General features: G+C 37.5%; 1 protein-coding gene across 1 annotated transcript; it reads right to left on the bottom strand.

The window, feature by feature from the left end:
- Window positions 1-1,484: 1,484 nt before the first annotated feature.
- LOC105783808 (hypothetical protein) lies at window positions 1,485-10,346 on the bottom strand. The gene is made up of 10 exons (XM_012609467.2): window positions 9,940-10,346; window positions 9,779-9,835; window positions 9,571-9,661; window positions 9,270-9,346; window positions 8,607-8,695; window positions 8,288-8,471; window positions 3,790-3,974; window positions 3,323-3,425; window positions 2,563-2,894; window positions 1,485-2,482 (listed from the first exon to the last, which is right to left on the bottom strand). The coding sequence occupies exons 1-10, from the start codon at window positions 10,105-10,107 to the stop codon at window positions 2,020-2,022; spliced, it is 1,749 nt and encodes a 582-aa protein (XP_012464921.1). The 5' UTR covers window positions 10,108-10,346; the 3' UTR covers window positions 1,485-2,019.
- Window positions 10,347-22,230: the final 11,884 nt, after the last annotated feature.

The raw sequence follows: 22,230 nt of genomic DNA, 5'->3' as shown, positions 1-22,230 counted from the left end.
TAATTGGCTGACTTTTATGACCCCCTATTGTTTTCTACTTTAAATATGCATTACCAATTTAGAGAGAAGAAAAATGGTTTGTTATTAAAAGGGGAAATCTTCAAAATTGTTTTCTCAAGGATTTAAGTAATGCCAAATAACCTGAGTCTATCAATAATGCCCCGGTCCATTAGGCGGCTTGATTGGTTGTTTAGTATACACCATGTCATCCCGGCGGCTAAAAGGTGTTACACTTTTTTTATAGGCTAAGATTAGAGGTCTAATCATACTAAAATATCTCTGGTATAGTCAAAGTTGGATTGGGAAAAATAACTCTGATGAAAGTCTAATACGCAATTGTTTTAATTTGGGAAATCATCGCGTTGTGGCGACGTCATAGGCTTCCTTATCGTGACGTCATCCCTGCTTTGGTTCTGTTTCGTCTTCGCGTCATTGCAACATCGCGTGATTTCACATCGCGATGCCACCTCTGTTTTGACTCTGATTTATTCGAAAATGCAAAATACATTCCACAATTTCTTTATCATTATAATGCTTATGCATACTTGACAATGGATGATGCATACAATAAGCTTGAAGATCTCCCAACAAGAGAAGAGTTCGATAGGTTGAAACAAATTTTTAAGTTCTTGAAACCCTTTTATAAGATTGCAATTTTATTTTCAAGAGCAAATTATCTCACTACCAATTTGTATTTTGACATGTGTATCAAATTAAGTCGAATCTTATGAAAGAAATTAAAAGCCTAGATAGCTTTTTGCAAAATATGGCTCTAGCAATGATTTGGATAAATATCAAGATAAATATCGTCTAGTTTTAACTTTGGGGTTATACTTGATCCACTCTTGAGTTAAATTTATAAGATTTTGTTTGAAAAAGTACAAATGATTTTGAAATAAAATAAAAAGTATTTTGATGAATTGAAAAAGATTGATAAGAAGTATGAAAATGCAAGAGCTTCATACAAGATGGAAATCTTAAAGTGTTGTTTTTATTTCTTTAGTATATTATATCGATTTATTTGAATGGCTTATTGGATATCTCATTTGGTTTAAGTTAAATTTTGTGTTAACGTTTTATTTATTTTTTAGTTCAATTATTGTAATGTCATGAATCTGATATTTTATTTTGAGGACTACAATTCTATTTAATATTCTTTGCTGGATATTCTGAACTTATGTCATAGGCAAGAGATACTTGAAGTGTTTTTATTACCATTTATTGCTTCATGATCAACATTTATCATGGAAGGTAGAGTTTTGAACAAGTGGAGAGGTTATCTTTTATGTAAAATGTTGGAAGTTTTGACAACCACTGGTATTCGGTAGATTTGATAATTAGCCATATAATGGTTGTTATTTGCTTTACATTATTGTTAAATGGTAAGGAAGAAGGAGAAAGATTGAGAGTAGTGGAGAGATGGCTGTGGGTGGGGATTTACTGTAGTCAAATTCATCTACATGAGGATTTGATTAGAGTGCGTATGATGGAAAGGTCCAAGGCCCAAGCTTTTAACATATGGGTTCCTGGAGTAATTAAAATTTAAGGATTGAAAATTACATACATCCGCCGCCTATCACTTTTGCTTTTGTATTGGATACAACTATGTCGAAATTTACATAAGCTTTCTCTCAAATCCGAAATGTTTGGCCTCAGTAAAGATTAAAAAAAGGTAAACCTAAAAATGAAAAACCAAACCAGTATCAGTAACAACCACAGCTGTATTTCAACCTTTTTCTTTTCCCATGCCATGGTATTTGGATTGAGGACCCTTTGTTATGCTATGAAACATCACCTAAAGGGGAGAAAGTTCCATCTTTTGACCTGCTGTCTATTGTATGCCTCATTATCACTTGAATGCTCCTCAAATCTAAAACTCAAGTAAACACACACACCCACACGCAACCATTGATAACCTGGGGTTTTAATAGACAGGGTTTGCATTATCATCACAAAATTATGACTGCCTCAGATGGCCAAGAGAGAGGGCGAGGAATTTCAAGAAGGAACTCATTCTGTTCAGTCTGAAAGCATCTCTTCCAACTCAGGTTCATCAGAGATAACTGCATCATAATCCGAACCTGTTCCATTATAATGGAGCTTCTCTTGAGGCCAAACTTGATTCTCATCATCGTCCAGATCAGGCCATCTTGGTTCATCATTATCATCATAATCATTCTGATCATCACTTACTATAACCTCTTTTTTTCGTGATGAATCATCCAATTTCCCATTTTTCTTGCCTCTTGAATATGTAGTTGCCTTTTCCCTGGCTTCTGAATCTTCACATATACAAGCGGATGGATTCTCGTGAAACTCACCCCTTCCTGGCCTGACCTCCTTTGGTTCCCCCATAAAGCCTCTCTGGAATGTACGAACTCTAGAGGCAAATGCTTCCCATGTCATGTTGCTTCTGCTCAAGAATAACCGATATAGTTTTTTAGCATTTGGACGAATAGTAGGCTTATGTCCAAAATATTTCCTGCAATAACACAAACAATGAGAAAAGTTGGCCAGCATTTACAGTTATGGAACAGAGAGACTGGAAGCAGGCTTGTTTACCTTCGTCCAGCTAATATCCTAGCCATGTTACCATTGTTGTTGGTGACAAACACATCACTCTCATCACAAACAATAAAGTCAAGTGCAGCCATTCGAGAAGAGAATGAGGAAAATGGTGCTAATTCTTCCTTTGTGGCAATGGTATCTTTGGAATAGAAGTTCGGGAAGAGTGATTTTAAGGGTCTCAAAGTTTCCTCCCCTCCATACACTTCACCAGAAGCCACATAGATATGAACGTCACTGCCATATCCTAGAGCTCTCAGCATCAAACCAACTTCCTCTGGGGTAAGTGGGCACTTTCCTTGCCTCCTTTGCTTATCAGGATTGTTTTTCTGCAAGCCAATAAACAGATCCATACAGCATTTGCATCAGATCAGGGATTGGAGATGAATGATGCGAGTCACAAACAATACAAATTGGATAATTTAAAAGAACTGCAGTGTCTGTTCTCACAATAGCAGTCACTTCAAGAATTCCCTCTGCATCTCTCTCCCTCTCTTTTTTTTTATAAAATCCTCACCCACTTGAACCTTTTATAATGTTTACAATTAATATGTCATGCAAATAGAAAGAACTGCATGCCCCCCCCCCCCTCCTCCATTGATGGGAGTACACAACAGTATTTATAAACTGAAAAATGATGAAGGGTGATCATAACATTGAAATACTAAACTTACTTTCCAAATTGCAAGTTCTTTGCCTGTAAAAAATAAGAATCAGGATGCATTAAACTACTAAGAGTATGAAACTTGAGCCTTACATGTAAAGTTTTCCACCTCTTTCGTATTGCACCTAGTTCATTCCTTTCCTTTTCACCTCCACCATAATCACATCCTGAGAATGCAAGCATATCAGGCTCAAACCTGTAACAAAAACATTTTGCTGCATCAATAATCTTATACCTGCCTTTTATTATTGAATAGAAAAGATAACAACGCATTCATTCATTGCCTAATGTGGACACATCTATAATGATGGTTGAAGGCATATCTTTAAAACATGCAAGACATTTTCATTGTACCATCAGATATTTGACCTTCCAGCAAATGGCCATGCTGCCATTTACAGACTATAAAGGAATTGGAGGGTTGTGTATAGTTAGTTGTATTATTCATTTTTGTAACTGTATCATGCAAGCAGCAGTTTCAAACCTAAAGTATGAAGTCCAGGGATGCTTGTGCACACAGCTATTAAGCATGATAGATATACAGGTATAAAGATACATGCCTCAAGTGCAAAGCAATATAACGCTTGCTCCTCATCCTCATTCGATGAACAAGTGTTTTCCCCATTTCTAGAATAGGGTCAGCAAACTTCAGAGCATGGTAGTTAACTCGGCATCTTAGCTTCTGCAAATCTGTATCCAATTTGTTTGCAAGTCTGTAATCAAACTTGTTGAGCTGAACTGCATGCTTCGCATAACAAGACAAGTGCCATTAGTGAAACCAACATATATTAGATAGCTCTAAAAGACAAAAATAATATCAACTCCCCTGAATTTTATCGTTAGATAGAAAGAGTGACATCATGGTTGAAACAAAAACATGTTGAGACTTACAATGAAACAAATGTCAACAGAAATACAAAAGCCATCCAATAAAGGGACCAGAGATATGAGTTCAAAATTTCAAAAAGTCTTCCAATAAAACTTATTAGCATTCTGAAAGTTGTGTATGCTGGTTCTCTAAACACTTTCTGCTTCCAGTAATAATAAGACTACTTATAAAGGATCTAAAAGCTCAAGCTGATTTCCCACCATAGCTTCATGGTTATTCCCATTAAGGAAAGGTTTGTCATTATGAGTGCAAGGTTTCCATGCATCACCAATTTTTAGCCTTTTAGCTACCACTCTTAATTACTCTCAGATTTATAGCACATAGAAAGATAAGACTATTTGATGCAGGAGCTTAAAATTAAAAATAAATAATATATTTGTATTATTTCAGCTTATTTTATTTAGTTTAAAGTATTAGATATGATTTTTTGACAGCTAGGACTATTATTACTTGAGGGTTAAGTCTAGGATAATTAAACTTTATTTGCAAGGAAGAGTAGAAACTTTGTTAGCAAGTAAGTCTCCTATAAATATGCTGTAATAGAATTGACAGCAGCAGACTTATATTACTATTTCCTACAAGTTAATAAAGAAACCAAGAGGTTTTCTATAACCCTAAGTTTTCTAGAGTTCCATCTTCTTTCCGATTCGTTTCTTCAGCCCTAATTCTTTTCTATTGTTGCTGTTTTCTTCCCCGATCCACATCAATTTGGTAATCAGAGCCTAATTAGATTCTAGGGTTTATATTAGGGTTTGTTATTAAGCCATAGTCGACTGAAGAATTTTCGCGTGCAGTTTATGCTTGGCTGGGACAAGAACAAAAGGGAACCTTGATGGAGATTCCTAAAGGTGCCCGCAACCAGTTTGAAATACCGGAAGGTAGTCTCGCTGATAAATTTGATTTTGGTGATGAAGAAAACGTCTTTCATGATGCTGGACCGCAAACCTTGTTGTACGAGGTGGATAGAATGAGTGGTTGATGCATGCCCTTCAAGTAAACAAGGGTGGAATCAACGTTGAAGTTGCTGATTCTCTTTGCAAGATGCATGTAGAAGAGAAAGATAATGATATGTTAGAACTGATTTATGATGAATATCCTGAAGAAATTGAAGCAATTAATGTTCATATGGTTCATGGAGAGTCTTTGGTTGTTCATACAATCATAGACACATCTTTAGAAGAAGGGGAGGATTGGAGGCAAGTTGAAAATCTCTTGGATATCTCAAGGGAAACTATGCCAGGTGTTAATTCTGAAATAAAAAAAAGCTGATTCAGTTTCTACAATTAAAACAGATTCTTCCGAGAGAGAATCCAATGTTGAACTCAAGAAAAAGCAAGAAAACTTGAAGGCAAGTAACAGTGTAAAGGTGATGCAGCCTTTTAGAGTAAAATTACTTGCACTTGATGTGAAAGCTAAGTTTGCGAAAGATGTTACTGAAAATCTGGTTCCAATTATCTTGGGTGAAATAGGCGTTGCTAAAATAGGAGAGTCTTCATGAAAGAGGTACGAATGAGGATTTTTTGTTGATAATTTCACATGACTGTTTTCCTTGGCATCCAGACAACAAATATTTGTTTGAACCTCTTGGTCTAGCACATTTTTTCTCCAAGACAACTTTTAAGACTCTAGATGACCTTTATGAGTGGTTAGTAACGCCAAACACATTTAGGCGGATCATGAGTGAGGTAAGTAGACAACTTAAGCATTACAAAACAGCATCCAGCTGCTGTAATAGCTACCTTAAATGCAGAACTAACTATTCTGAACGTGCACAATCATGAGAACTCCATTAATTTCAGTGGAACATCAATCAGCTATGGTGCTAATGCTATTTCACTTGAAAAGTCAGTTTTAGCTGGGCAGACTAATATCTTGATATCGGCTAAGACTTCAGGGACTGCTTTGCTTGATGAAAGGTCATTGTTGGTGTGCATAGATCGCACAATTCCAACTGGTTGCAGATTTCAAATCAGCTTAACACTGCCAATTAGACTGGGGAAAGTGCCTCCACTGTTACACTGGCTTGATCATAATAAAAGCAAATTTTCATTCAATTTTTTGCCTTCCATTTCTGTTACACCGATTACACAGCCTAATCAGCTAAAGAAGGCGCTTCAATCAATTGATTCCAATAATGTGAAGGAGAATGCCCTTTTCAAGGAGTATGTAGCTATCAGTAAAAATGCATCTGATGCAGAGCTGTTAGTAACACAGAATCAACATTCCAATGGAATTCATTTTGATGAGTCTGGAGGTTTCTTCAATGTAAAAATATTGAGTCAAGCTAATGATCTTGCTAAAAGTAATGGATCATATTTCGAGAGATCAAGTGTAACTAGTGTTGAAAGCAACTCATATGGACATGGGAGGTCCGAGAAATCAAGTGTTGAAAGCAAGCCATTTGGACATGGAAGGTCTAATTCAAATGGTGTCGAAAAACAAGAAGGCAATGACACCTTAAAACATCAGACTATACACAGGCAGTACGTGTGATCAACTGTTTGTACTTTCTTAACAGTTTTTGCACAATATGTCTGAGTCTACATTTCCTTGCAATGCAAGAAAAAGAGCAGTTATTTTTTCTGCTTGGATTCATGGAGGAAAAAATCTTATGGAAGGGGGAATTAATGTGACTGCAGATTTGCAATGTGGTGATGCTTTCCATTTATTTCAGTAGTTCTGGTGCACTTCTTGTTTTCCCATGCTTACAAGATGAAGGTGTGGGTGAAACTGCTAAGTTGAGAAGATTAAAACGTAGAGCTGAGGATACTGAATTCTATGATGTGGATATGGCTAAGAAACTAAAATCCATCACGCAAGGTGAATTTATTTCACGACGAGAAAAGGATTTTCTTAGTATCATGGTGTCCGTATATAGCACAAGATCTCCCACATCCAATGCTTTAGAATTGTTCAAAGATGAGGAGACATACAATCTTGAGCTTTTGAATGATGAAAGTGTAACTAGTTTGGATCAGATGAAGGAAACGCTTGAGTTTAGAAAGAATGTCAGCATAGCATCGAAGTTTGGCAAGTCACCTTGGGAAGCTATGGCTAGTTACACTGAGCATCTGTTGTCAAAACTTTCTGATGAAGGACAAGGCAGCCACTTTCATCCTGAGTTGGACAAGGCTGTTTGCACCGAAATTCGGAAGGTTGGTGATCAAGGTTCGAGCATAGAAGATGTTTATAGTCTTGTCAGAATGCCAGGAGAAAAGGCACCTGAAATTATCATTCTTGCACTTCAAGAATTTGTAAGAGATCAGATAGTTTACTATTCAGTAATGGTTAAAGCTGCCAATAACCTTGACCAGGAAATCTAGGAATGAAGTTGCATGGGCATACAAAGTTAGGAGAAGGAAAACATAAAAACCAAAATCATGCTTTAATTATTACCTGTGGAGAAGCTTTTCAAACTGTTGATATGATCCAGGATAATTACATGAAGGAGAGACTGGAAAAAGCTGATCGAGAAAATTATGCTGAAGTGGTGAAAGTTCTCTTACCGGAGTCAAGTTTTCCAAGCCAGGGAGAATGGCGCAGGAGCTTAAAATTAAAAAATAAATAAATATATTTTATTATTTCAGCTTATTTTATTTAGTTTAAAGTATTAGATATGTTTTTTTGACAGTTAGGATTATTATTACTTGAGGGTTAAGTCTAGGATTATTAATTAAACTTTATTATCAAGGAAGAGTAGAAACTTTATTAGCAAGTATGTCTCCTATAAATATGCTGTAATAGAATTGACTCCAGCAGACTTTTATTATTATTTCCTTGAAGTTAATAAAGAAACCTAGGGGTTTTCTATAACCCTAAGCTTTCTAGGGTTCCATCTTCTTTCCAATTTGTTTGTTCAGCCCTAATTCTTTTCTATTGTTGCTGTTTTCTTCCCCAATCCACATCACTATTACTCAATAATTCTTCAAAATCCTATCCAGCTCCAGGAACCAGCAAACCAACTTCTGCTTACAAGCATGGTTGATTTCAGAAACATATTTGCTAATTTTTCTCCATAAGGAAGGAAAAGATAGAAAGAGTAGAGGCAGCTATACAATCACAAGAAAATAAAAAGTAAAAGTAAATAAAGAAATCCAAAAGCAGCTCCTGACCAGTTAAGGATTACACGTATAAATTGACCATTAAAAATATAGAGAATAGGAACTTACATGCCTTTTCAAAATAACTGGCAATACACGATTTTGGTAACATCTTTCACTACATTTCCTTGGAACACGCATGGTGTATGGAGTCCAACTCTTCCCTCCCCTTTTAGGCAGCTGCTTTATAATTTTAACATCTTTTGACAAAGATGATATGAACCAATCAACATCAAAGATCTCTGAGAAGTTACTGGACAAGAGAAAGCAGAAATTGTCACATAACATATTGACAACTGAATTCATGCAGAACTTCTTCCATTTAATATGGATGGCTAAATGATATTAGGACTTCAAATGGCTAAATATCTTTCATTACATTACACACCTTGCATCCTTCCAAAAGGATTTTTGGTCCAGCTTTGGGACAACAAGAGTAGCATTCAAAATGCGAGCAGCAACAACAGCATCTGTAATCTGCCACATGCATTACTAGTAAGTTTGACCATAAAATGGCATCAATAGAGCAATAAAACAATGATCCAATCCTTGTGGTCATAAGACATTGATGGTAAGTCAGTAACAGAAAGTTCAAACTAGGGATCTAAAGGACCAATAGCTTTAAGCATGTCAGTAGATCACTAGAGTTTCCATCAGACAGAAGCAGATGAAAGCAATGCCCCGTGCTTGTTACAGCTTTTGATTGATTTGCAGCGCATCACATTATTTTCTGTTTAAACAGTTTAGTTTCCAATTAAGCAATCCTTCAAGCAGACACTTCACTATACAATTTCGTTCCATATTTATATCCACTTACAATTACAACTAAACTACTATATTTCCACTCTGACCAATCAAGAGAATGCATTTTTAAGTTCCGCCATTGCAGGCTCTGCGAGGATTTAGCAAGAGAAACATGAATTTTACTTGCTGGCTTTGCAGCTTCTCGTGCTAATTAGGACATTGAACCCAAAATTAAGGCAGTAAAATGCTAAAAGACATCATCCTTGCAGATAAAATAACTGTATTGAGAAGTAGCTATCACAATTACCCCGGTTCTTTGTTGGTTCAAGCCTCCACTAGTGGCAATAGCCAAATATCGAGTGGGACGTGAAACAGCTTCAGCTTCTGCAATACAATAAACGCATTAATGCTTTTTCTGTTGCATTAAGTGTATCTGCAATTTCATAACTGTTCAAAGCAGTATAAAAACCCTAAATCATTACAATCCTTTTATCATTATCGTTAGACGACTTGACGTTTCCCAAATCCATTATCAAAGGAACCTAAAGTTTCTACATAAAAATGTACAATTAATCAGTTAAATTAGAGAAAAAAATGATTACACGCACTTGCAAATTTGGCGCTGACATTACTGCACCCATAAAAGAATTTAGCATTTCTCGAACTCCATATATCACGATCTAATTTTCCTCCGCTACTCTGATTCTCGGAAACAACATTAGATTAAATCAACGGTTGGTATCCAATGCAATCTAAATCAAAACGCATAATCACTAAAATTATAAATAATAATACAAGAAAAGAATGAAGCCTAACTGGAACATGGAAAACTGAATCTCCACTGGTAACAGGATCCTCAACGACTGCGTTAAACTACACAAAGGGAAAAAAGATGAAGTTATGTGTAAACAAAAACCAGATATAAATTCAACGCGAATTAAAACCTAGGAGAGAGAGAGAAAGAGAGTAGGAAATACAGAGTTGTGGTGATGGCGAAGGTGAAAGTGCTGCGATTCGTTTGGAGAAGGAGCGAGAAAGGAAAGGAAAGCGAAGAGGATAAGAAGAACACCGGAAATGGCGGATATGAACTTAACAAGAGAGCGGAAGCGGTTGTAGGAAAGGTTTCGCCGCCGTGGCAAGGCCATTGCAAGGATTCAGGTGACGCCGGTTTTCACTCTCTTCCAAGCAAGAAGTAAAAGTGGAGAGAGTGAGAAAGTGATTGATCTCTCTCTGCTACGACTCCGCCATAACTTGAAGCTTATTAATAGTAACAAAGTATTGCCATTGGCCCCGATAAGGACAAAATGAAATGAGAAGTAAAAAAAGTATGAACAAAAACCACCTCGAGACGAAACGAATAACAGGTGGGGTGAGTGCGGTGGTGATCTGGCTTTTGCCCAGTTTCATTTTAAAAAAAGAAAAAAGAATACGAGTGTTTTACTATCACTATTCACTGCCAGTAGAAAGTCCTATGACACCCTCAAAAATGAGGTGAAAACTGAAAAAATAAAAAGATTTAAGTAAAAGAAGCTCAGTAATTCTGTCTCTCAAAAAGGCAAAAAAATAGTAATTACAAATCATTATTTTTTTAAATAGAAACAAATAACGAAGTATGTTTTATACTTTTTAAAAAATAAATTACTTATATTATTTTGGGCAATTTACAAAAAAAGGCCTTTTTTTTGAAAAATTACCGAAATAGACCCATTATTTAATTATTTACCGGAATGATCCATTTTCCGTCAAATCGTGTCCACGTCAGCGCGATGTCAAGGGACGCGCCAGCAAATCGCGGCCACGTCAGCGCGCTATGCTGATGTGGCAACAAATCGCGCCCTCTAGAACGCGATTTGCTGCCACGTCAGCAAAGCGCGCTAACGTGGCCGCGATTTCATGCCACGTAGTGCGTTTCGGGGGATGCGATTTTGTTGTTTTTCCCACGTTAGGTTTTTTTGGCTTTTAAGGTTTAGGGTTCAGACTTTTTAGGGTTTTTAGGTCCTAGAAGAAATAATTTCGAGTTGACGTTTCTGATCAAATAGTATAAAATCGCTTCTAGCTGGATGTTATTTGAGAAGAATTTGTGAAATCGCGCCCTCATGGACGCGCTTTTGCTACAGTAGGTCATGGAAGAAATAATTTTTTTTGACGTTTCTGAGGAAATAGTATAAAATCGCTTCTAGCTGGATGCTATTTGAGAAGAATTTGTGAAATCACGCCCTCGTGGACGTGATTTTGCTACAGTAGGTCATGGAAGAAATAATTTTTTTTGACGTTTTTGAGCAAATAGTATAAAATCGCTTCTAGCAGGATGCTATTTGAGAAGAATTTGTAAAATCGCGCCCTCATGGACGCGATTTTGCTACAGTAGCATGTTTAGGCTGAGGCTATAAATTAGGCAGAAAATGTTCTCAGAATGCATAAGTCACAGCAGAAACAATTTAGAGAGGCTAAGAAGGTTAGAGTTTCAAATATGAGTGAACGCATTAGTGCTATTATTTACTACGATGGTGAGGCTTGCCACACCGAGAATGGTGTTGTTTTTTTGTCGGAGAATACGGTGCGACTGGTTTTTAACCAGAAAATAGATTTGACAGAACTTCGTAAAAGAATTAGGCGTAAAATTTTCGAAACGACGCCAATGAAAGTTCTATCTATTACGTATCGATTCTGTTCTTCTGTTGATCCGGTGACATATGACTCGTTCGACATAAAAGGTGCTCGTAGCTTGGAGGCAATAGTGCAGACTCATCTTGCTAGTGGAGCACCTTATATTGGGTTATATGTACAATTTACATCGCCAAATGATGTACTTGCGACCGGTGTTTAAGATGTATACACGACCCCTGCCCGACACTCAGTTAGCGGGTTACAAAATACGAAACAGCCTATGTTTGGTAGCGGTGTCGAATGTACATCCCCTGCAAGACACTCTATCGGTGGATGGGACATGTACGTCGGTGGCTCGATGTTTGATGCTGGAAATACGTACTGGGGAACGGCATCAAGTTCTAGTGGGTGGCAATCTACATCCAATTGGGGACATTATCAAATGCCCAGAAAAATGGATGATGTACTCCCTACGATGTCAACCGGTGAGGGGACCTCGTACGCTGCAGATGATTGTGGGTTAGAAGATGACTCCGATGTGGATCCACCTCGAGAGCCCAGGCCGGATGGTGCAGAAGTTGGCTTATTTTCTGAACCGGAACCTATTCCAACAGAACCTGAAAATGCTGAAAGAAGTTCAGATGAAGAAGAAAATCCACGATTCAGAGCATACTCACCTCCAGCCCACATGCATAATGTCGATCTGTCTGTAGATGATGCGTTAGAGTTTTCAGATCTACCACACTGGTTTCGTGATCTTACAAGTTCGGGGGTAGATTCCGGTGAATTTGAAGTTGGTAATCAGTTTACCAACAATGATAGTTTTATTGGTGCTTTGAAACAACATAGCATCAAAAACGGTGTTAACTACCACGTCGTTAAATCCAAATCTGATAAGTTTGAGGCAAAGTGTGCGGTCCAAGACGACACATGTTCGTGGAAAATCTACGCCTTGTTAAGGAAAAGGATAGAGTTGTGGGAGATTAAAAAGTACAAAGGTCCACATACATATACTGTAGGTACAGTATTGACGGTTTCTGAATAATACTTTTATTATGCAATGTTACATTATTTAATGTACTCAGTTTATAGGTGTTTCACAAGATCATCCCAAGATGGATTCAGCTATGTTAGCTAGCTTGATACTGCCCACGGTTAAAGCAAATCCAGGACTTCAGTGTCGGTGTTAATTGCTAATATTCGTAGCCAAATGGGGTACACGCTCTCTTACCGCAATGCTTGGATAGCTAAGCAAAAGGCATTGGAGAAGATACATAGTGGGTGGGACGCCTCATATAATGAAATATGGCAGTGGTGTCAGATGCTAGAGAAATACGTCCCAGGTGCCATCACAGACCTTGAAACGGAACATGGTACTACAACGATCGATTGTTACGTGGATGCCAAGTGTTCAAACGCCTGTTTTAGACCTTTAAGCAATACCGATTCCATACTGTAACCCGTTGGTACAAATTGACGGTACCTTTTTGTTCGGTAGGTATACTCATCGGCTATTGCTTGCAGTGGCACAGTATGGCGGTGGGAGAATTCTTCCAATTGCATTTGCAATAACACCGGGGGAGTCGTCTGATGACTGGAATTTCTTTCTCTCTAGGTTAAGGAGGCATGTGTGCCCTTAACCTTGATATCTGTGTTATTTCAGATCGGGGAGCCAGTATACTAACTGCATTTGATCGTCAGGGAAGCTTATGGCAGCGCACACACCATAGATATTGCCTAAGACACGTTGCTTTGAACTACTACAGACAATATCCATCTAAGAGCGAACAACGACAAGTGACCAACATGGGTATTTAATCTATATCTGTGTTATTTCGTTTGTCAATTTAAATTAGTTTTATTGGTAGAAGTGGTATAAATTATTCGCTATGACCTTATATTGGCAGGGTATGAAATAAATAAAGACCGTTTTCACAAGATGTTGGCAATTTTACGTTCAATTAACGGAGAAGAGGCGGACTACCTTTGTAACATACGTTTCGAACAGTGGGCACAAGCATACGACGGCGGCCTACGATATGGCCATATGACGTCGAACCTAGCTGAATACATAAATTCTGTTCTTAAAGGAATGCGCCATCTACCGATAACATCAGTTGTGTGAGAGACATTTTTCGTTTGGCGGCACTATTTCCAAAGCGAGCAGCAAGTTATGCAAGCCAGATGCATGGAGGCCATGTATGGTGCACTAAGGTAGTTCAATAAATTAACAAGGTCAAGGTGAGGGCAAACACCATGCACACAGTGTGTCACGATCGAGACAATTTATGGTTTCGCGTGACAGAGTTTGACAGACCGCACCAAGGTGTTGTTGGCGGGCAATATCGTGTACACTTGCAAAACAGGACTTGTGACTGTAGGATGTTTGATGCACTTCATTATCCATGCACTCATGTTATTGCAGCTTGTCAGAATCTCCGTCTGGATCCGATGAGCTATGTGGACAAAGTGTACAAATTAGAAAACATGTATAGCGTCTAGAGACACGTTTTCTCACTGGTCCCAGATGAACATAAGTGGTCGCCCGTATCTCTTGCTCCTTTTAAGCTGTTACCGGATAGAGAATTGCGTCGTAAACCAAAGGGTCGACCTTACTCGACTAGAATACGTAACAATATGGATATCCGAGAAACAACCAGTTAACAGAAGTTGTGCGGATGGTGTAGGAATCCAGGCCATACAAGCCGATCATGCCCTAACCGGAATAGTTGAATGTAATTGTAAATAAATTATATTTTTTCAATTATTTGTACAAATTAATTAAGCTCGTGTTATTACATCAAATAATATCAAAATAACTCAAAAAAATATTTGTACAAATTAATTAAGCTCATGTTATTACATCAAATAATATCAAAATAACTCAAATAATTTTTTATTTTATTACATCAAATAAACTTCTATTTTATTACTTTATTACATCAAATAATATCAAAATAACTCAAAAAAATTTCTATTTTATTAAATAAAATAATATCAAAATATTCAAAATATTTGTACAAATAAATTTAAATACGGCAATCAATGTCTATGCCCGGAAGATTTAGTGCCACATGGCAGCCGTCGACGGTTACGCGCTGGATTCCTCCTTTCTTTAGCTTCCGGCGGCAGTTGTTATTCCTCCGGCGAGGATTCTGGTTATTCCAGTACGGCGGATGGTTGTCGGACTTGGGACGATGATCCACCTTCAAAGAATAGTGTATGTGGAGGTGTTTGCATCACGAACGACGACGGTGTTTGAAACTCATACGTTTGTGGGGATTGGTAAAAAGGAGAGCTCCCCGACGGCCTCTCTTGCGATCCCTCGTGCGCCGCTGGCCTATACATCGGCGGTCCACTCGGCATAACAGGAAATGGAGCTGAACCGGGCATTTGGCTCCAACCTGCCATAGGACTCGGAAAAGGATACATATAAGGGTTAAGATACATATAAGGGCTAGGAAATGCACCTGGTAACATCTGAAAAGGCGGTTACGTGGGTATCATGAGCTGAACTGCTGCGTCGGGTGACTGTGTCGATGCTCTTGTTGGGCCTGGTGATTGCATGGCCGCTGATGATGAGCCGGGTGAATGTCTGGGCATCGTTGAGGGGCTACATTTGTCGTCTTGTCATCTTGGATTTAGAGGCCCGCGCCTTTCCCTTTCGACACGTATTTGTCGCTGCCTCTCCTCTGGCGTCAGTAAATACGGCTTACCATGGATCCTAAACCATGGCATGTATTCTGGAACGCACGCTAACTCCGGAATGATGATTGGTTCCCGAGTAGGTATATATTCATATCGATCTTCCCACATTTCCATGTACTAGGACCAGTATCTCGGCCAATCCGTATTCAATTGCCGAAGGTCGACTTTGTGTTGATCGTCAAACACCTCAGGATCCACGGGAATCGGTTGTCTACATCCAAACTGTCGTAGCACTCTGTCTGACTGGTGCGGCTCCACGGTTGCGTAGTTGATCAACACGACTTTCACGTGCCAAGCTTGTGGATTTTGTAAGAACTGTTCCGAAATTACTGCCCGAATTGCCGGATCCTCGTATGGTGTCCATTGAAACTATATGAACATGATAGAAATATTAGTTATACACATAATACTAAATACTAAATACTAAATACCAATCGACTAGCGAATGTATGAAAATATCTATTTTATTTAATACTTAGTTGTGCTTCCAACCGTTGGTCCAATAGAAGCCGTATATCTTCAAGAGAGGTAGGTAATCGAGCATGACTTGCCGGATGGTTCCACCTAATTAAATAATTTTTTAACGTACTTTTATTTTTAAAAATCTACATAATAATTGTAAAATCCAATATAAAATTTACCTCGTTATGAGTGGGAATGTATATGGGTGGTCCACTCGAGGACGTAGAAATGGAAAGCGAAACCGTACCCATGATTGCAGTAGTGACAGGCAACCTCCGATTTTTGTTCTCCTCGATCACGTCGCCCCACACATCTCCCGATATAACGTTGTCAAGATGGCAGACCCCCAACTCAATTCAGCTGCTCTAAAATCAACGAGTTTCAGCAGCCATCTTAGATGTACGCGACTCCGTGACGTGTCGGGCATCAGATAACCTCCAATTAATTGAAGAATGTATACCCGAGCATATCGGATTCTTTCAATTTCGGTTGAATCTTCATCCGAATCAGGGAATGTGTCACGTAACCAGCCCATCTCGATCTTACCTCCCTCTATTTTCTCCGGAATAGCGCCCAAAAGCTCGTAGCACACCACCCCCCAATCGCTAGATTAGGCAGACCCGGTGACTGGGTACCCGTCCACCGGCAATCCCAATTGCAGACTGACATCTTCTAGAGTGATAGTGCACTCTCCACATGGAAGCTGGAATATGTGCGTCTCGGGTCTCCACCTCTCGATCAACACACTAATTAGTTTCGGGTCCACCTTGCATCCCCGGCCTACCGTCGCCACGTGCCAAAAACCTGTTTCCCACAGGTAGTTCTCTACCAATGGTGATGGAGGAGCATGCATATTCCGGATATTGCATTCCAATACCCGATCTACAGACTTTTATAATAAATAATAAATTAATAATTATCTAAAAATGCATAAATAAAAAATTCTTAAATAATATTTAAAAATTATATTTAACGCTTACCATTTTCATTTGTTCCACCGATATGTGATGATTATCAATACGAGTCAATTCTCCGGCCGTTGCTGAAATCGTACAAAATTTTACGATATAAAAAAATTTTAAAAAATATTTTTTTTAAAAATTATTTAAAAATAGAGATTTAAGAGAAATTTAAGAGAAACTTGAGAGCAAATTGAAATTAAATATGGATTTGAGAGAAATTTTGAAGGAAATTGAGAGGAAATTGAGAGGAAATTTGAGAGAGGATTAGTTTGTGAAAAAAATGGGTGGGGGTATTTATAGTTTTTTTTTACCGTTGGGGGGGCAACGGTTAAATTTTTTACCGTTGTAGTACTGTTCATGCGCGGGACAAATCGCGGCCACGTCAGCGCGCTTTGCTGACGCATCCCCTAACATCGCGCTGACGTGGACACGATTTACCGAAAAATGGACCATTCCAATAAGTAATTAAATAATGGGCCAATTTCGGTAATTTTTCAAAAAAAAAGCTTATATTGGTAAATTGTCCTATTATTTTATCTTATATTGTACTAATTTTAGAGCAACGCATGGATTTAATATATTTAATAATTATTATATTATTTTAAATAGGAATTTACAAATAATAATAAAGTATTTGATCAATAATACATTCAAATAATAGTGTGATAGTATATAATATTTTAAATAATTTTATAACTGTTTTTAAACCCATTTTTTTAGAATACGAAGTATTTAAATTTTTTAATTGATATGAACCGGAAACTAATTTATGTTTTAAACCATGGGTAAATTATCAAAATAGCCACTTTTGTTTACCTCAAGTTACATTTTAGTCACTTATGTTTAAAATGTTACGTTTTAGTCACTTACGTTATCATGTTGTAACATTTTGGTCATTAAGCCATTAATTGTCGTTAATGGTATAGTGGTAAGCTGACGTGACATGTTAAATCATCATTTTAAACGAAAATTTTAGGTTAAATTCTACAATTGATCTCTATATTTTTTTTCATTTTGAGCAATTTAATTTTTTTCTTATATTCTTTTAACTTTCTTTTTTATTATTTTCCTCTCTTTTCTATTTCTTTTAACGTATTTTTCTATATTTTTATTTGTTAAAACTAATTCCTATATTTTTATTTTTAAAACAATTTAATTTTTTCGAGTGAGGCGAGCTTGTGGACTAATTTTAACAAATGGAAAACATAGAAAAACTACGTTAAAAGAAATGAAGAAGGGAGGAAAACAGAGGGAGAAGCAAAAGAGAATGAAAAAAAAGAGAGAAAGTTAAAAGAACATAAAAAAATTAAATTGCTCAAAATGAAAAAATATAGGGATCAATTGTAGAATTTAACCTAAAATTTTCATTTAAAATGATGATTTAAAGTGTCACGTCAGCTTCCCGTTACACCATTAATGGTAATTAACGGCTTAGTGACCAAAATGTTACAACATGATAACGTAAGTGACTAAAACGTAACATTTCAAACATAAGTGACTAAAATGCAACCTGAAGCAAACAAAAGTGACTATTTTAATAGTTTACCCTTTGAAAATTTTGTAAAGTTTTTTTAAATACATTTTCAAACAGATTTTCTAAAAAAATATGTAAAATGTTTTTTAATAACTCATTATTTTTATTAGCAATAACTTAGAGTTAAGAATTTATGTTTATATTCAAGTATTTAATAATGTTGTGTCACAAATCAACTAAATATAAATTTAGTTAAAAAATATTGAGGTAATGTTTGAAACTTCACCTAGTAATTAGATTTAGGTTTAATTACTTATAATTATATAAAGGTTGCATGTTTGGATAACCATTATAATTGGTGAGTCTAATTGAATTGGGTATAATTGTAGTAGACTTGTCCATGGGTCAAGCGACCCGACCTGAGAAGGCCTGCTTGAAAAATGGAGATTTGAACAAAAATATAAATTCAAAAAATGAGATTGGGCAAAAAATAAAACCGTTTTTAAAATGAATCGGGTATGAATTTTTTCCTGGGCCTGACCTCACCTGAATCATATGGCAAAATAGGCCACCCTTTCTTTTATTTTCCTTCCCCGACTTCCTCAACCACCCTCCCCTAATTTCCTAATTCTAATCCTTAACATAGTACCATTAACACCTCCAAAACTATTCTCCACTCCAACACCCACTGATCACCACCATCATTTTTAACCACTCTAGTCACCACCGGTCCATCATCGTTCACCAACCACCACTATTATTTCTTGACAGAGAACTCAAAGGTAACAACCATCATCATTTCCACCATTTTTGAACTTTTTTTCTTTCAACTCTCTGTTTTTTTTTCTTTTATGGTTTTAATGGTTTGCCTTTGATTTATAAAAGGAGTGTCACGAACTCATTTACACTATTGGCATGTTGCTGTTATTTCTTTATGTTTTAAGATAATATAAGAGAGAATGCTTTATCTGTCAACTATTAATTAAATAAAGACTAACTGCTACAGAAGATATTTTTCTTAAAGAAATGTTTGAACTTACTAATGTCGATTGTGATAAAAGCTTGCACCAAGGTGTAGAAGTCTTAAGATTTGGATTCTGTTTCTGGCCAATAGTCCATGTAGAGAATGAACTCATCCCTTTGTCTAAAGCAATTGGCGCTGAACCTTTAAAACAACCAAATCCAATTTCAGACAAAATGACACTCATGAATTGAAAAAAAAAAGCCAAAAGGAATGCTTCAAGAATCAAAATCACTCAAACGACACTTGTAAATTCAAGAATAAAAAAGTAAGAAGTGAAAGAATGCATCTAAAAACTCAAATGCAAATCCAGATTAACTAAAATTAAACTAAAATAACAATATATATGTCAATATAAAATAGCTGAAAATAAGAACTAACTATCAGCTATAGGTATTGTCACGGTGACGGTAGTCGAAGAAGTCTCGGCCTTCCCGACGTTCACGTCATCGTTGATCAGAGCCTCTTCTTCCTACAATCGCTGGGATGGACTGTGGGAGACGTGTACATTTTTTTGGAAAGCTTCGCCTCTAACATCAATTTCTTCACATTTTATGCAAAACCCAAGAAGATCTCTTGCCAGTTATCGGAATGATGAGCGAAGGTGGGAGGAGATTTTTGTCTTAAAAAAAAAAAGAGCTATTACAAGAGACATTGAATAGGCAATTCAAAGCTCAACCCTTTGAATGGGTGTGTGTGACTGTGAACATAATAGGGCCCGCATGGAATAACTGATTCGACAGTTAAATTTCAACCAAACAGATGCAGCACTGTAGCGTGGAATAAGGATGGAATGGAATGGCCATTCTGTCGAACCAAACATGCTGTAAATATCTCTAGTCATCTCTTAGAAACTTTGATTTAGACTTATTTTTTAATCTACATAATTGAATTGGTGTCTTTTTAACTTATGACCCTAAACGCAATTACACTCTTTATAGTAAATTAGATTATGGCACACCCATAATATGAGTGAAAATTTTATATAAAAATGAGATGAACTTTAATTAAAAACGTTATAAAATTAAAATCATTAATATCTTATATTCAAATTTTATTATATGTAATAATGGGCAAAACACTAAAAAAAGCCCTTTTTTTTTAATTTAACGAAATAGGCTGGTTTTTTAATTATTTATCGGAATGGGTCATTTTCCCCGAAATCGCATCTACGTCAGCGCGATGTCAGGGAACGTGATAGGTCATCGCGTCCACGTCAACGCGACCTGCCGACGTGGAAGGAAATTGCGTCCCTGAGGAAGCGATTTCCTTCCACGTCGGCAGTCGCTACCGACGTGGACGATGATGACTATCACGTAGCGCGTTTTTCGGGGCGCGATTTTTACGTTGATTTCACGTTGGGTTTTCTGGGTTTTAGGGTTTAGGGTGTAAGCTTTTTTAGGGTTTAGGGGTCTCGAAAAAATTATTTTATTTAGGGTGCAGGCTTTTTAGGGTTTAGGGGTGCCGAAAAAAATTATTTCGTTTAGGGTGCAAGCTTTTTTAAGGTTTAGGGGTCCCGGAAAAAATTATTTCGAGTTGACGTTTCTGGTCAAATAGTATAAAATCGCTTCTACCAGGATGCTATCAGAGAAGAAATTGAAATCGTGCCCTCGTAGACGTCATTTCAGCACAGTTGGTCATGTAAGAAATAATTTTTTTGACGTTTTCTGAGCAAATAGTATAAAATCGCTGATACCAGGATGCTATATGAGAAGAAATTGTGAAATCGCGCCCTCGTGGATGCGATTTCGCTACAGTTGGTCATGTAGGAAATAATTTTTTTTTGACGTTTCTGAGCAAATAGTGTAAAATCGCTGATACTAGGATGCTATATGAGAAGAAATTGTGAAATTGCGCCCTCGTGGACGCGATTTTGCTACAGTTGGTCATATAGGAAATGATTTTTTTTTGACGTTTCTGAGCAAATAGTGTAAAATCGTGCCCTCGTGGACTCGATTTTGCAACAGTAGCAAGTTTGGGCTGAGGCTATAAATTAGGTAGAAAATGTCTTAGAATGCATAAGTCATAGCAGAAACATTTTAGAGAGGCTAAGAAAGTTAGAGTTTCAAAATGAGTGAACGTATTAGTGTTGTTATTTACTACGATGGTGAGGTTTGCCACACCGAGAATGGTGTTGTTTTTTTGTCGGAGAATACGGTGCGACTGTCATTTAGCCAAAACATAGATTTGACAGAACTTTGTAAAAGAATTAGGCGTAAAATCTTTGGAACGACGCCAATGAAAGTTATATGTACAATTTACGTTGCCAACTAATGTACTTCCGTCCGGTGTTCGAGATGTATACACGACCCCTGGCCGACACTCGGTTAGCGGGTTACAAAATACAGAACAGCCCATATTCGGTAGCGGTGTCGAATGTACATCCCCACCAAGACACTCTGTCGGTGGATGGGACATATACGTCGGTGGCTCGACGTTTGACGCTGGAAATACAAGATGGGGAACTGCATCAAGTTCTAGTGGATGGCAATCTACATCCAATTAGGGACGTTATCAAATGCCCAGAAGAAGGGATGACGTACTACCTACGACATCAACCGGTGAGGGGACGTCGTACGCTGCAGATGATTGTGGGTTAGAAGATGACTCCGATGTGGATCCACCTCGAGAGCTCGGGCCGGATGGTGCAGAGGTGGGATTATTTTCTGAACCGGAGCCTATTCCAACAGAAGGTGAAGATGGTGATAGGAGTGCAGATGATGATGAAGATCCACGATTCAGAGCATACTCACCTCCAGCCCACATGCATAATGTCGATCTGTCAGCAGATGATGCGTTAGAGTTTCCAGATCTACCACACCGGTTGCGCGATCGTACAAGTCCGAGGGTAGATCTCGGTGAACTTGAAGTTGGTAATCTGTTTACCAATAAGGATAGTTTTATTGGTGCTTTGAAACATCATAGCATCAAAAACGGCGTTAATTACCACGTCGTTAAATCAAAATCTGATAAGTTTGAGGCGAAGTGTGCGGTGCAAGACGGCACATGTTCATGGAAAATCGTCGCCTCGTTA

The sequence above is a fragment of the Gossypium raimondii genome, chromosome 1 (genome assembly GCF_025698545.1).
Source record: "Gossypium raimondii isolate GPD5lz chromosome 1, ASM2569854v1, whole genome shotgun sequence".
In the NCBI taxonomy this organism is placed as follows: Eukaryota; Viridiplantae; Streptophyta; class Magnoliopsida; order Malvales; family Malvaceae; genus Gossypium; species Gossypium raimondii.
This window is presented reverse-complemented; position numbering and strand designations above follow the sequence as displayed.